The sequence below is a fragment of the Phocoena phocoena genome, chromosome 19 (assembly GCF_963924675.1).
Source record: "Phocoena phocoena chromosome 19, mPhoPho1.1, whole genome shotgun sequence".
Taxonomy (NCBI): domain Eukaryota; kingdom Metazoa; phylum Chordata; class Mammalia; order Artiodactyla; family Phocoenidae; genus Phocoena; species Phocoena phocoena.
In genome coordinates, this window is record NC_089237.1 from 49,872,357 (window position 1) to 49,888,729 (window position 16,373).

At 42.0% G+C, this 16,373-nt stretch overlaps 1 protein-coding gene across 2 annotated transcripts; it reads left to right on the forward strand.

The window, feature by feature from the left end:
• Positions 1-1,211: 1,211 nt before the first annotated feature.
• On the forward strand, positions 1,212-13,039 carry DERL2 (derlin 2). 2 transcript variants are annotated; one of them, XM_065897306.1, is made up of 7 exons: positions 1,212-1,581; positions 2,450-2,515; positions 4,882-4,955; positions 6,311-6,404; positions 7,340-7,535; positions 7,802-7,892; positions 12,536-13,039. In XM_065897306.1, the coding sequence occupies exons 1-7, from the start codon at positions 1,489-1,491 to the stop codon at positions 12,639-12,641; spliced, it is 720 nt and encodes a 239-aa protein (XP_065753378.1). In that variant the 5' UTR covers positions 1,212-1,488; the 3' UTR covers positions 12,642-13,039. The 2 variants fall into 2 exon arrangements, with proteins under 2 accessions (XP_065753378.1, XP_065753379.1); XM_065897307.1 differs by having other exon boundaries at positions 1,489-1,581; positions 2,453-2,515; positions 12,536-12,641.
• Positions 13,040-16,373: the final 3,334 nt, after the last annotated feature.

Consider the following 16,373-nt stretch of genomic DNA (forward strand, 5'->3'; position numbering starts at 1 on the left):
GCTCTACCCAATCCTAATCAAGCCTCCAAATTGAAAAATCCACCTTAAACCAAATTTGCGATTCTCAAACAACTCCAATCTTGCCTGTCATCCCTACAAGACATTGCCAAAGCTCCGTCAAGGTGTTTTGCTTACCAGGGTAGGCAAAACATTCAGCACTGATTTATCAATAGGCTGTGAGGGTGATGTTTGGGGTGCAGGTAAAAATATTTTCATGTGCGTTTCTCCAACTGCCAGTAAAGTTGAGCACCACTTGAAACGTATTAACTCTTAAGGTTTCTCCTTCTGTAAATTACCCATTCATATCCTTTTTAAAAACCACTCTCTCCAGCCTTTTACTTAATTCCTTCCTTATATACTACCAGACGAGGCCACTCCCTGTTCCAACAACCTTTAGTGCTTCCTTATAACCCACCGAATAAAGTATAATATTCTTAACTTTGCCTGCCATGATCTGACTACTCTTTGTTCCAACCAAACCAAGCTATGGCCTTTCCCTGTGATGTCTTTCCCTCAAGAGAAGATGCCGGGCCAAATATCTTCCAAGGGTCAGTTTAAATACACTTCCCTGGGGACCCACCCCCTCCTCTGAATTCCCATCAGGACTTCTCTTCTGGCACTGGCCAAGTCCTACTTTAGGATATTATTATCACGGGCCTATCTTCTCCGCAAGCCTTAGACTTCCTGAGGGCAGGATGAGTACGGTTTCTATAGATATTTACAGGTGAAACGCGGGAGGTGCCCAGGACACCTCAGCGAATAGAGCAACTAGAGCTCCAGAAACAACGGAGTAGGAACCACTTCCGGCCTGAGGACTGGCTCCCGGCAGGCCCCGCGCCCCCGCTGCATGCCGGAACCTTAAGGGTGGAGGTTCGCGGCCCACCGGAGACTTTGCTCCATCGGGCCGATGCAGGGCCCGGCGATGAGGCCTCAGCCAGTGCCACCCCTTCTCGCTCCTCTTCAGAGAAAATGCAGCCCCGTGGCACTTACCCAAGCGACCATGAGAGTGACGAATTCGACCAAACACCGGCTTCCCGCCACCTTCTTTAAACCACCGCCTGCTGCCAGAGATAGGCGGCACCACTAACTCCCTCAAATTCCGACCGCTAGCTGCCTTAGAGCGAGGGCAAGATGCTACCGCGCTCCTGATTGGCTGGCTGTCCGGGGGCAACCTATATTGCTGACGGAAAGGGGGCGAGCGAGAAAGCTAGCTGTGGCCTGCGGGGATTGGCGGAAGGAAGCGGTACTCACCCTCTTTCCCGTGACGTAGCTGGGTGGAGAAGCGAGGCTGGGCCGCCGCGGAGACACAACTCGTGATTGGCGAGTGTGCTTTCATTCGGGCTCTAGCGATTGGTGGCTGACCAACTGAGCAGCGCTGATTGGGCAGCAGTGTAAAGGGGAGGGCCCCGCCCTGATCCCGCCCCGCCGCTGGGACAGACTGGCGGAAGGGGAAGTGGGGGGGGTGGGGGGCCGGCGGCGGCGGGGAAGATGGCGTACCAGAGCCTCCGGTTGGAGTACCTGCAGATCCCACCGGTCAGCCGCGCCTACACCACCGCCTGCGTCCTCACCACCGCTGCTGTGGTGAGCAGCTACAGCGCCAGCTTCTCATTATCCGTGCTGGATATAACCGGGTCCTCAGGAAACTGGGGTTTGGGCCTCCGGGAAGCTCAGAGGGGTTGGTCTCAAGGGTGGGTGGAGGCGTACAGGGTTCACTTTGGGGTTCGGAGTGGCCTCGTGAGTGCTTACCCGGTGACCCTAGAAGGGAGTGCTGCTCCAAGAGGGCTGGGGGATCAGGACTGAGGGTCAGTTTTTGAGAAATAAAGGCAGGATCTGTACCAAGTCAGGGCTTGGGTGGGAGCCGCCCACCCAGGAAACGTGTCTGAGAACTCCTGCGGTGGCCAGATGATAATGTGGTGACTAGTGGAAGAAGGGTCCGCTTACTGGAGAAACGTAGATATTGAGGATAGAAAGCTGGAAGTTGTCGAGCGGAAAAGTCTTGAAATACAGAGAGTCTGTAATAGAGGTTGGCTGGAAGCACCCAGCCTTCACGGTGGCAGGGTATTGAGTCTTGGTTCTTTTGAGTGAATTCTGTTGCTTCACACAGTTGTTTCAGGTGGTGCCCATGTGTTGGACAGATTCGTAGCAGCTGCTCTTACTTGCCCTGTATCTAAGATATCACCACCTGCCTTCCATACCTTCACGTTACCCTTAACTATTGAAACATCAAGCAGACTTTTACTTTGTGTTAGGTATTGGGGAATACAAAGAATTGTATCAATTCTACACAATTCTTTACCATCCTTTTCCTCCAGCCTAAGAAGAAAGCCTTAAATGATTCAGTCTAAGTGACTGAGAGTGGGAAATTGCTGGCCCTATTAATCTTTTGTTGTAAATGATGATATTTTGTTTCTTGATTGACTTGCTTGAAGAAATTCTTTTTCTATTTCAGCAGTTGGAATTGATCACACCTTTTCAGTTGTACTTCAATCCCGAATTAATCTTTAAACACTTTCAAGTAAGTGGTCCATCACAACCGCCATTAATGCCTCAGTTTTTAAACTTGGTTTTCTTACATTTTAGTAGCTAATCCTGTCATATACTGTCTCAAAGAATTCAGTGGGAATACTTGATTATAAGGCGTATGGAGTTGGGGGGGCAGGGTACAAAGCAGTGATGCTTGCAGCCTGGAACTTTTAAGAGATTCTCAAGCTCCTCATCATGTACCAAATCAGAATCACCAAGTGTAGGAATTAAGAATCTGTATTTTATTTTTAAAGTTCCCTGCACGGTTTTGATTTGATGTGTCCAGTTCCTGTATTTAGGAATCACTGGTTCAAAGTTAATGTTACAGATTGAGAGGAGACTGATCAGCTGGCTGTCCAGGGAGAGTCTCACAGGATGCCCTTATTTTGTGCACTCACCACCATGTACCACACCTACCACCTTGGTGTTACTGTTATGGTCCTGTTCAGAAACTCAGTTCAGTTAGTGTTCTGATCCATCTTCCAGGGATCACATCATCCTAACAGAACTCCAGAAGACTGACATCGAAGACAACATGGCAGTGTATTAGATTACAGTGAGAGCTGGTCCTTTCCAGTAATTTGAGTGCTAAAAGAGAGATGTGTTTTCCTGTTCTAGAATGATCATATAGGTATAGTTGGAGTAAGAGAGAGACCCCAAAACCAGTAATTCTGTCTCTACACCTGCTGTTGCCTTTGTCCCAGATGTGTTTCATTCACTGTATACCCACTGAACTCCAGCTTGTCTTTCCAGATGCAGCTTTTGTGTAGCCTTCTCAGATTCATCCTCCCTTGTGTCCTTAGAGTATCTGTAAATACTTTTTTTATATCTCTCATCTCATACTTGCACTTATTTACATGCTTGTCTCCTCACTAGGTTGAGGACTCTAAAATCCTGGATGTAGTTAGTATGTAGTAAACAATCCTGAATTGTTTCAACTTTAATAGTTACAAATTCTTGGGGCTTCCCTGGTGGCGCAGTGGTTGAGAGTCTGCCTGCCGATGCAGGGGACACGGGTTCGTGCCCCGGTCCGGGAAGATCCCACATGCCGCGGAGCGGCTGGGCCCGTGAGCCATGGCCACTGAGCCTGCACGTCCGGAGCCTGTGCTCCACAACGGGAGAGGCCACAACAGTGAGAGGCCCGCGTACCAAAAAAAAAAAAAAGTTACCAATTCTTAAGAATTAAATGATGCATAAAGCAGACCTGTGGCCCTTATAACTGCATTCTTCCTCCTCTACTCACTTGGCCTTCGCTGGGAGCTATAGCTCCATCCAAACAAATGAGATTTGATTTTGCCTGGGGTTAAACTCTTGTTTTTTTGTTTTTGGGGGAGATTTTTTGGCCACCCATGTGGCATGCGGGATCTTAGTTCCCCAACTAGGGAATCAAACCCGCATCCTCTACAGTAGAAGCATGGAGTCTTAACCACTGGACCACCAAGGAAGCCCCTGAGGTTAAACGCTTGACACCAGTATCTGCAGTTGGAATTAGGATTTCTACGTTTGAGTTCAGTCTCCCTATACAAGCTGTGTGTCCTTGGGCAGGCCATTTTAAAATCATCCAGGTCTCTTACTTTCCTCCTATGTGAAATGGGGATGGTAGTGCCAACCTGCTCATCTCACAGGATAATTAAGATCACATGAGAGAACAGAATATTTTAAAACACTTTAAATGTTAAGTGTTCTGTCATTGTGAGTAGTTTTTATTGCAGGTGTGGATGGTTTGGGTGGGTAAGAGTATATCAGGGTTTGAAAATGAGTGTCTGTGTATCTACCAATTAGATACACAGATACACATTAGATACAATTAGACTCTAATTGTTAAAGTATTAGGTCTTTACTTACAGGGAGTTGGCTCTTTGTTCAGACTAGAACTTGAGTATTTGCTTTAGAATTACTCTTCACTCTGGATGTTTCTGACAACTGATATGGAAACATTTCTTAGCAATTGATATTAGATCCAGCAATTTTCCTTTCATATCTTGAGACTATTCATTAGATTGTGATACTACATATATGAAAGCACTATTCTGCAAATTAACCTAGTCTTTCCATCAAACTTTTCCCATAATTTGCCTGACCATATAGTATGGGTTTAAAAAAAAAAAAAGAATCACAATTTAAAGTTTTCTGTCCTACTATCCTTAGAAATTTCCTGGGGCAAGTGACATCTTTCACTGAAGCAGCACAAAAATTCAGTGTCAGATCGTGTACCTCCCTTTTGAGTTCAGACATAGTATCACCTATTCATGGCCTTCCAACCCTTGTAGTCATAGGATATCTCCTTCGTCTTAATATAAAAATGTTTTCGTATATTTTACTTAATCTATCTTTCTCTTGATTTTTTTCTTTTAACAGATATGGAGGCTAATCACCAATTTCTTATTTTTTGGGCCAGTTGGATTCAATTTTTTATTTAACATGATTTTTCTGTATCCTTTACTAAGTGGGGTTAGCATAAAAACTTTAGGTTTACTTAGGAAATACAATATTGTTTGAAACTATTAATCCTGTTATTTTTGTTACCATCTTAGCTGTAACTTCTGGCTACCGGTTCAGTGCAGTGATACACAGAATAGTTGGTCAGTTAGTAATGTTTTGAGGGTGTTTATAGGTCACTGTTTATTCGAATGGGAGGTATTTAACCGTAAAATGTTTACGTTTTTGCCCATAAGCCACTTACAGATCTGATCAAAGGAGAGCAGAAGTGATTTAATTGAGGCGTACTTACAAAATAACACTGACGGGCCCCAAGTGATAAAACACAACCTGGGAGTGGGTTCACGGGAGATGGAGAACTTGAGATCTCCTTGGATCTTGGTTGCTGGTTCCACTGGTTGGAAAGACAGTGCCGTGTCTCCTGGGCTCGCCATGTTCCAGTTCGTTGAAAGAGAGGAAGAGTTGTGCTCTGATCAGATGGTAGTTGGGGCCATTGAGCAGGGCATTTCTCCTGCACCCCGACCCTCTGGATTAAGAGGGGAGTTACAGCTCAGCTCATCTGCAGTAGACAAAGGGCCTTTTAGGGGTGACAGGATTCCTGCCCTAGGATGGATCCCTGTGTCTTCTGTATGGTGTATCATTCTGGTAAGTTTCTAATAATTAAATTTTTTCATTGTAATGCCTCCTTATTGACTGAGGTATAGCAATGCTTAACTCCCTGGCCTGAAAAAGCAGATTTTTCCATGAAGCTTCTTGATGGGGATTTCCTCCAAATTAGGTTGTGAAAAAGCAAGGATGGTGTAGATTATGGTGTGGCTGAACATGGGAAAGACAGTACAAATTTGAAAAGGTGTAGTTGGTGACGGGAAGCATGTTTATGTGGTGTCTGGCTTAGTTCCCCAATCAGGAACAGTTTTTGTAAAACATGGAGCCGGTCTTCTCTTCACCTTGCCTAAAATGCCTGGTAAAAGAGAGGCAACCATACTGCCACTCATAAATATTCTTATAGGAACAAAGGCTGACTTCTTACACATAAAGTGGAGTCCAAGTGTACTTAAGTGGTACATTAAATTTTACTTTCTTGGGCTTCCCTGGTGGCGCGGTGGTTGAGAGTCCGCCTGCCGATGCAGGGGACGCGGGTTCGTGCCCCGGTCCGGGAAGATCCCACATGCCACGGAGCGGCTGGGCCCGTGAGCCATGGCCGCTGAGCCTGTGCGTCCGGAGCCTGTGCTCCGCAACGGGAGAGGCCACAACAGTGAGAGGCCCGCGTACCGCAAAAAAAATTAAAAAAAAAAATTTACTTTCTTCATATTTGTGTGCTTAACATTTTCTTAACTTGGAACTTAAGATATCGTTACTGTCGAATGCTAGAAGAAGGCTCTTTCCGAGGTCGGACAGCAGACTTTGTATTTATGTTCCTTTTTGGTGGATTCTTAATGACTGTATCCTTCGACAAATAGAACAAATACAGGAAAATATTAAAGAACTCCCTCTCTCTTCCTAAAGCTTTTCATCTGTCTCCCAAAATTCACTAGATACTCGGAATGAACAGATAAAAGTAGACCCCCCAGATATTAGCTTCAGGCTCCTATTTATTTTACAGCGTACTTTATGTGGCAGCTTTTCTAAGCCTAGAGGTTGGACAGGATGCTTTTCTACTGTGAGCAAGTCAGAGGAACTGTTAACCCAGGTGGGTTACTATTAAGTATCTTAGATGTATTCTTGTTGATGGGTGTACTTTACTTTTAAGCTAAGTTGGTAAGACGTTTATTTGGTCAACATCAAAACTTTTTTTAAAATTTTTATTGGAGTATATTTGCTTTACAATGTTGTTAGTTTCTGCTGTACAGCAAAGTGAATCAGCTATACGTATACATATAGCCCCTCTTTTTTGGATTTCCTTCCCATTTTTTAGGTCACCACAGAGCATTGAGTAGAGTGCCCTTTGCTATACAATAGTTTCTTATTAGTTAAATAAATTACTTTTTTGAAAAAAGAATTGTCAACTGAGTACTGGACTTGAATGTAGCCCTGTCTGACAAGATGGTTTTGCTCCAGCTGGCTTGATTCATGTTTGTAAAGGTCCTCATGGTGATCACTGACCAAGGAATTAACACATACTCCAAAGAGGCAAGAACTTTATGAAAGCAGAATATTAATTTGAATTAGCAACACTTCAGATGATGTCACCTAAGCAGGTTTTTGCCTGATGGCTCTGGGTAATTATTTTCAGACTTCTTTTTTTTTTTTTCCTAAAGATGTAACTACTGCTCGCCTTTCCTAATTCAAATGTGTGTTAGAACACAATCCTTAGTTCCCTTGCCCAGTCTTCCCTATTATACTTAATGTTGCTGTTTTCCTTAATGCCAACCGCTAGCTTTTTGGTTTGTTTGTGAGCTTAGTTTTCTTGGGCCAGGCCTTTACAATAATGCTTGTCTACGTGTGGAGCCGAAGGAACCCGTATGTCCGCATGAACTTCTTCGGCCTTCTCAATTTCCAGGCCCCCTTTCTACCCTGGGTGCTCATGGGCTTTTCCTTGTTGTTGGGGAACTCAATCATTGTGGACCTCTTGGGTAAGATTCTTAGCACTACTTTTTCTGTTATTTTACTTGCAAACTTATTTTGTCACCATTTTTCATGTTAATCCTGCCTGGCCTTCATATACAGCTCTTATAGGATTATCTGATAGTTATATGCTCAAAGACTACAATATTAGTTTTCAAGATGTTAATAAGTATATTGACATTTCTTCCTAAAGAGAAGAAATTTTTGTTGGTAGAGCCTCCTGCCATCAAATTTCTAATCCTCTCCCTCATCCTTTATTTCTGGTTGACTCTAGGTATTGCAGTTGGACACATATATTTTTTCTTGGAAGATGTATTTCCCAATCAACCTGGTGGAATACGAATTTTGAAAACACCATCTATTCTGTGAGTATTTAACACCAGGTTACACGTTCCTTGCAGATAAACCGGGCCTCCCAGCACGCATCGTTCAGGCCAGTAAATATTTGGAGATTGAGCAATCTGGCTGCCGTTGAGGAGCAGTTGGATTGGGTAGGAACAGACCATGCCAGAGTTGTGGCAGGAGGCTCAAGGTGTCCTGAGGGTGATGTGGTAATTGCTGTCCCAGCTGACCACCAGCACTTCCTGTCCCAGGGAGGAGCCTGTTGGTTTCATGAAGGATGCTGTCTGAGTTTCGAGAGGTGAAGTAGCGAAATGGGCAAAACTGACTAGAGGGAGGTTTCTAAAGGTGGAATGTCTGGTCTTCCAAACAGGTGATAGAGATAAGCAGTGAAGTAGAGTGGAAATAGCTTTGGGCTGGAAACCAGGTACAGGCTGTTTGTTCTGCCAACCAGCCATGTGATTTTAAGCAAGTCCCTTCTGCTTTTTCACATCTCAGTTTCCTGAGGGTAGAGCTTTGATTTATAGGACCTCCTTCTATGCCAGAATTTTGTGTCCTTGGGACGTACTTCATTAAAAAGGGTTCACTTGAGGAATAAAATGTGAGTTTTTATTATTAAATGTTGATTGTAGAATAAGCAAAATCAAGAAAGTAAAATCCTGCATAATCCCACCATTTAGATATAACAGTGGCTACCACTGTTAACTTTTTAATATGTCTTCATGAGCCTTTTACTGTCTGTGTACTCTTTAAAAAATGCTATTTCATAAGCTTCTTTCTAATGTAATATATCATAATCATTTTTCCATCATAAATGTCCGACAGAACTGTAACAGCTGCATGATACCCCCGATACGAATGGAGCACGATTTACGAGTCTCTTAGGGATGGACACTGACATCCTTCTTGCTCTTCCTTCCATGATTGGAGTGGTGAACATTCCTGTAGCTACACATCCATATAGCATGTGTAGCAGCACATCCTTTGCACACATCCATGATTATTTTCAAAGGATAAATTCCTACAAGTAGAATAGCTGTTCAGTTTATTGCCAAACGGCCATGCAGAATGGATATTCAGGTTTACATTTCCACCAGCAACCTGTAAGTGTCCATTTCCCCACATCTTCATCAAATGTGGGAGAGCCCCATGACCCCCTTTAATGTGCACTTTCTGTAAACAAGGACAGTCTTTTACATAGTCAAAATCTGGAAATAAACATTAATTCTCAGACCCAATTCCACTTTTGGCAGTTGTCCTCAGAATATTCTTTATAGCAGAAGAATGCAGTTCAGATTCAGGTGTTTCACTTCGTTACCATGTCTCTTTAGTCTCCTTCAGTGTGGAGCAGTTCCTCAGCCTTACCTTGTCTTTCGTGACATTGATGTTTTTGAAGATTATAACCCCATTTTGTAGAATGTCTCTCAATTTGGGTTTGTCTGATGTTCCCTCACATTTAGGTTCAGGTTTTGCATCTGTGGCAGGAATATCAGAGAAGTGATACTGCGTTCTTCTGATTGCAGCCTATTGGCACAGGATTTCAATTGGTTGAATTTGCCAAAGTGGTGGTAATCACTTTGATTACTTGGTTAAGGTATCTGCAGGACTTCTCCACTACCAAAGTTACTTTTTTTCCCCTTTGTAATTAAGCGTTTTGTGGGGAGGTACTTTGAGACTACGTAAACATCCTTTTTCTTATCAAATTTCAATTCATTTATATCTGCAAGAATCCATGGTTTCATGTTTTATTCATGGATTATAATCCCTTATTATTGTTGTTTATTTTGATGCTTATATTGTCCCAGATTTGGCCAAGGGGAACCTCCTTAAACTGGCTTTGAAGTACTTTTCAACGTGCTCCCATCTTTTTTTTTTTTAAAAAAACAATTTATTACTTTCTGGCCTAGCAAGATATCCCAGGCTCATCTTGTGCTCTTCTTGACCCAGTTGTAGAATCAGCTATTTCTTTAAGAAGCCCTAGTTCCTTTTTAGTAGAGAATGGTATTTAGAAGCCAAGGTCTGGGCGGCAGATGTGCTTATTGCTTTTGGAGTATTACTACTCCCAAGTCCTCTCAGTGAACAGAGCAAGGCAATTATATACATATGCATATGAGTGTATATACATGTATGTTTTCAGATCTGTGTGTTTTTTAAACATGGGTTTATGCGGATACTCGCAGTTCTGGTACAACTCCACGTGATTCGTTCATTTTTTTTTCCTTTCTATATTTTTCCTCCAATATTTTATTATGAAAATTTCCAAACTTACAGAAAAGTGGAAAAAATTATACAGTCACATTTACCTACCACATAGATTCTACAATTAACAGTTTACTATTCTTGCTTTTTGTACATCTATCTGTCCCTCCATCCATCTTTCCATTCCAGTATACTTAATTCTCTAAATATTTTAGAATGTATATCACTAACTAGAATTCTTTTTTTAAATTAATTAATTAATTTATTTATTTAGTTGCACCAGGTCTTAGTTGCAGCAGGCGGGCTCCTTAGTTGTGGCATGTGAACTCTTAGTTGCAGCGTGCATGTGGGATCTAGTTCCCTGACCAAGGATCAAACCCGGGCTGCTTGCATTGGGAGTGTGGAGTCTTAACCACTGTGCCACCAGGGAAGTCCCTAACTAGAGTTCTTTGTTTATATGCAACAAAATACACAAATCGCAAGGGTTTCGACTAATGGGTTTTCATAAACGCACATACCTATGTAACCCAAACTCTTATCAAGAGAAAATTACCATTACCCAGAAAGTTCTCTCAAGCCCCTTTCCTGTCAACCTTGCCCCCTTCCCCCAAGAAACAATCACTATGCTGATTTTGTCGCTCCACAGATTAGTTTTGCATGTTCTACAGCTTCATGAGTGGAATCATATAGTATGTATATACTCCTTTGTATAAGGGCTCTTTCATTCAACATAATGTTTTTGAAACTCACATTGTTTTTCTTGTAACAGTAATTTGTTCCCTTTTTTGCTGAGTAGTTGTCTATTTTATGACAATCCACCCCTTTCCATATTTCCCCATTCTCACTGACAGTGAGAAACCCAATTCCTGTTATCATTAATGTTTTTACTTATTTAATTAATACCCCCATATGTAGCCAGTCTCTCATCACTGTGTCCCCCTGTTCCATATGGATGCCTTGCTCACCCTGCTCTACCTCACACTCCCTATGTCAGGCTGCCCTCTTATGGGGGTGCCCTCCTTACCCTACTCAGGCTCTTGACACCCTGCAGCAGGCCAGCTCCATGTGTGCATGTGTCAGTTGGGCTCTTGATTCCCTATGCAAGGCTGCTCCCCTAACCCCCACCCTGCTCTGGGCCACCATGGCTCCACCCCTCCCCACCCCCATCCCCCCCGCATGGACACCTGCTTTGTTCTGCCCTACCTAATGTTTGGGAAGTAGATGCGGGGGGGGGCCCTCAGTTTTTAACATGCTTTCCTTTAATTCTTGTGAGAGCAAACATTTTCATGTTTTTTAACCATTTGGATTTCCTTTTTGAATTGCTTGTTCAGCTCTTTATTTTTCTTTTAGTGCCTGTTTATTGTTAATTTGTAAGAATTAAAGGAGCTCGTATTGAAATATAGACGCTTTTTCTGACCCCAGTATAAAACAGGAGTTTTCAGATAATCTAATTTCATCAGCTGTGGGCAAGTACAATAAAAAACATGAATGCAAATAGAGGATGCTTCTTTAATGGTTAATTCTTTAAGGAAATTTTGAATGACCATATAGTAGTATTTTAAAAGTCTTTTGGACGTTTGCTATCCCTTCTTATGCTCCGTGTGATTTTTCTTGGAATAACTTGTTAGTTTTTTTTTAAAGTTTAATTACAATAAAGTATACATAAAATTTGTCATCTTATACATTTTGAGTGTACTGTTCAGTCGCATTAAGTACATTCACGTTGTGCTTCTATCAACACCTTCCATCCATAGAACTCTTCATATTACAAAAGTGAAACTCTGTATCCATTAAACATTAACTCCCCATTCCTTCTTTCCCCCGAGTCCTTGACAACCACCATTCTACTTTCTATCTCCATGAATTTGACAACTCTAGGTATCTCATATAATTGGAAACGTACAGTACTTGTCCTTTTCTGACTGGCTGATTTCACTTAGCACAGTGTCTTCAAGGTTCATCCATGTTGTAGCATGTGTCAGAATTTCCTTTCTTTTTAAGACTGAATAATATTCCATTGTATGTATATACCATTTTGTTTGTCTATTCATCTATCAGTGGATATTGGGTGATACCTTGGTTGTGGGGAGACATTCATGATCGATTTAGGGAAAGGTTACAAAACAGAAGTAGTGTCTAACTTTTGTAAAATTACATATATAAAAGTTCTGGAGGAATATTGAAAGTGTCAATACCTCTGGTGACTTAGGATGTTTTGCTCGTATATATTTCCTGTTTTCGCTACAATTACACGTGTTGCTTTTGTAGTAAAAATTAGTAAAGGAGGTAAAAGTTAATGTAAATGTGAAATAATTATGAATCCCTTCAAAATATGGTAACTGTTTCACTGGTAGGCAGACGTACTGCTTGTCCATTGGTGGAAACCTCATGGGATCTTTTTGATCTTGGAGAAGTATTGAGGACGTAAGATGACTCTGGGAATAAATTATATCTGTTGGCTGTCTTTTAGGAAGGCTATTTTTGATACACCAGATGAAGATCCAAATTACAATCCACTACCTGAAGAGCGGCCAGGAGGCTTTGCCTGGGGTGAGGGCCAGCGACTCGGTGGCTAAAGTGGCAGTGCCAATAACGAGACCCGGCTGGGAAGGACTCAGTGACATACCCATTGGGATTCTTTTATCCTTTGTGTTGCAAAAGTATGGACACTTTTGACAGCTTGACAAGATTTTGACTCCAGAAGCACTTTATGAAATGACACACTGATTAATCCAGAAGACATTTCCAGCAGTTTGCCAGTGGTTCCTCACTACACTGGTACTGAAAGTGTAATCTCTTGGAGCCAAACAACTGGAGAAAGAAATACCCTGCTGCCTCTAAGGAGCAAGTACCTGAGTACTTGAGTTCTGTGGTGACGGGCAGAGTTCTTCCTCTTCCTCCTCCTCTTTGATAGACGAGGCCATGGTGTAAGTGGAAGTTTCAGAGAGGACAAAATAAAACTGAATTCCATCTCGCTCTCTCTCTCTCACTGAATTAAAGCTTTTGTGTGTGATCTTTTAAATTATCACCATGTCTTCTAGCTCTCCTGCATAGGTCTGCACTCAGAGCAGTTTACGTGCCCGCTCTTCCTGTGTCTTCATGGCTTTCGACTGGATTTCATTTCAAGATTGGAAATACGTGGCTGAGACACCATGGCTGTGTACACAACTCACTAACCCAGAATGCCAGCTCCAGTGGGAAGATTTGTTTCTGTTGTCCAGATAGTTTGTTCTCCGTTTGGGTTTTACAAAACTTCAAGTTGTCAGACAGCGTGGTGGAGAAAAAGGGCAGGGTGGATCAAGTAGCAGCAGGAACTCTGTTGTAGGAGAGTCAGGTAGGCGTGAAGCTAACGTACCGTCTCATTTATTTACTCTGCATTTCTCTGCTCGGAAATATCCAGGGAAAGGCAGGTTATGGCCACATTTTTAGAAAACAACAGAAAGATCTTCTTTACACCTGGGAGACAGGTTAGAATGTTGACTCTAACTTGAGATGAGCGGGTACCAGTTAGGCAGGGATACATTTCTCCTGGGTCTTTGGCTGGCGAACATTTATCATTTGCTTCATGAAAAGCCAAGAAGCTTTCAGAGACAAGTACCTGGTTTACCTTCCCAACCAGGTAGAAACCAGACAGGTCCACAGAAGTTGGCACTTAAAGCCAGTGGTTCAATAAGGACTTACCCGATATGTTCGCTTCCTGGGGGCTCAGCAGGTTTACTATCGCACTGCCTAAGTAATGCAGAGAACTGGGAGAAATAGAATGAATACCCCCAGGAAAGAGATTAATTCAAATCATTCTAATAAATGGCATGCAGGCCCAGGAACATTTCCCAAATAGTTCCAGCTTGGCTAAGTGGTTGCTTTCTAGAGTGTGAGATGTCCCTCAGAAGGATGAACATGAGGTTTTGATTAAACATAATAAACATCTTAAATGGGAATTTGAAGATCATTTGCGAAGTGAAAAGTATTTTAATATCTTTAAATGGAATATACATAAGTAATGGAATTTAATATAAGTACTTTACATGCTGCTAGTCAGTAACTTTGATTGTCGCAATTTTATGGAACGTGGGTTAATGGGACTGCTTTTTTTCCTAAGTGGCTTTAAAAAAATCTTTAAATGCCAATCTTAGAATGTATAGTCCTTATGGGATTCTTAAATTTTGTCTTGTCTTTGTTAAAGAAAGCTTTTAATTAGAAGGTTGGTTTTGTTTTGTTTTTCATTGTTTTGGAGCTAGAAATAGGTTTCTCTAGTTAAATTTGTTCTCCCTTAGTTAACTTTGAGTTATCCAATTCATGGAATATCTGTGGTGAAATTTTAATCCTAAAATCTATTCACTGAGTGTTCATTTAAGTAAGGAATGTCTAAACATACTGATGACTGGGTAAAACAAGAAACATTTTGAGTTTATAGCCTAAACGCAGTCAGTTGTGGGATTTTGGTCTCTCCGATTTTATGGGATGAGAATTCCTAGTGGCAGGATGCCATGCTGTGCTACTACACTGTGTCCTATGCAGTTGGCATTCCAAGCACTGACCTCTTAATTTGAGTGGCCAGTCCCACTACCACCATCCCTGGCCTGGTGTTGCACATCCGGATACTTTGGCTCACCTGGACGTAAGGAAAAGTCCTCACTTCTTCCCCAGCTTACCTCTCAATCTTGGTTCTTCCAGAACACACTTCTTTTTCTTAATGCAAGTCAACTGAAAAGCGAGATTTGGTACATGGAATCTTGTGACCAATTTACCTGACATACATAGAATTTAAAAGATTCCTGAATTCCACCAGTAATACTGAAAAGCACACCTAAGGCATAGCTTTTTTGCTGTAGAAATACAGTATATGTTCATTTAAAAAAAAAAAAAATGGACGTGCAAATTGCATCTCCATAGGAGATACACTTCATACATTTTGCTGTTTCTTTCCACTATGGATTTCTCTTTGTTTCTCTCTTCCACTTGTTCTTTCTCTGTGTCACTGTAGTATGTCCTAGTATCTTTCATACCTCTTGTGTAGTCTCTAAGCAGAGAGCACCCAAGTCCTGGATTCTTGGTAATGAAACCCTCACTCTCTGGGGCCTATGAAATTAGGAAATATTGGCGCTATTGGCTTGTTGGGTAAAGGGCTTCCTAGAATTGTCATCTGTCCTTCATAGCCTGCATTTTATGTTGTGGCTGTGTTTTCCTTTGACAGGTAAGTGCCATCTGTGTTGCTAGTCATGATACTGCCATTGTTTTCAGTGTTCTGTAGGCTGTCCCCTAAGCTACTTATATATTTTACAAGTTTGCATTAAATTTGTTGAACTTTGTATAATCAAGTCACTTCTCTGCTCAGAAATGCACAGTAACTTCTTAGTAAGCCACCATATCAAATGCATACTTTGTCTTCCTCTGAACATTACTCCCACTTCTACCTAACAGGGACCTCAACTTAATTCTCTTCAGTTCTTCAAGGCCTTGCCCCATTCCTGGCTCCTCAAGCTACCTTGACTCTAGGGCCTATTTCATTGCCTCTGTTCTTTGAATCCCTATGACACTTTGTACAACATACTCTTAGACCAAATTATTGTATTGTTCTTAGTGGGTACATGTAAATTAGTCTTGTCTCCTTCATGAGAATGTAAAAGCTCCTTAAGAGCAGGAACCATGTCTTAAATTTTTGTATCCACCACAGTGCCTAGCATAGTGCTTGGCACATGGGTGCTGAATAAATACTTTGTTTATTGATCAGCAAACTATTATCTGGTATTTTTAATTATAGAGGGATTAATGTATGTGCATGCAAGCTTGTACCTAGTTGCTGAAGCTTATGACTGTCTCAAAGTGGGATGGAGCAAAACAACATGATCAACGGCAGGGGTTTGGTGGTCCGACCAGCCAGCCAACAACAATGACCACCAGCTGGTATGGTCATGGTAAGAACAGATAGTTAAATCCATGGACTATTGCAGAGCAGTTAAGAATGAGATGTGTCTGACAATTCACCTTTTAGAAGAAGAGCCCAGATATTTCTTGAATAGCTATTAGCTTATGACCATCTGCATATGAAAGCCACTTAACCACAAGAGACTCCTTTTGGAGGGACAGCAGATTTCAGACTAATATGAAGGATTGGGGGGAGGGGGCAATCAATGTGTGTAACACTGCTTAATGCCAATACAGGATTTTATTTTTCAACTCTGTTCCACTTAGCTTTGAAGCTGCAGAATAGTTGGGTCATTAGGCCAGAGATTATGAATGAATTACCTATGCATGTGGTTACTTTTGCCTGCACCATGGTTTTTGTGGGGGTTTTTGGTTTTTGAGCC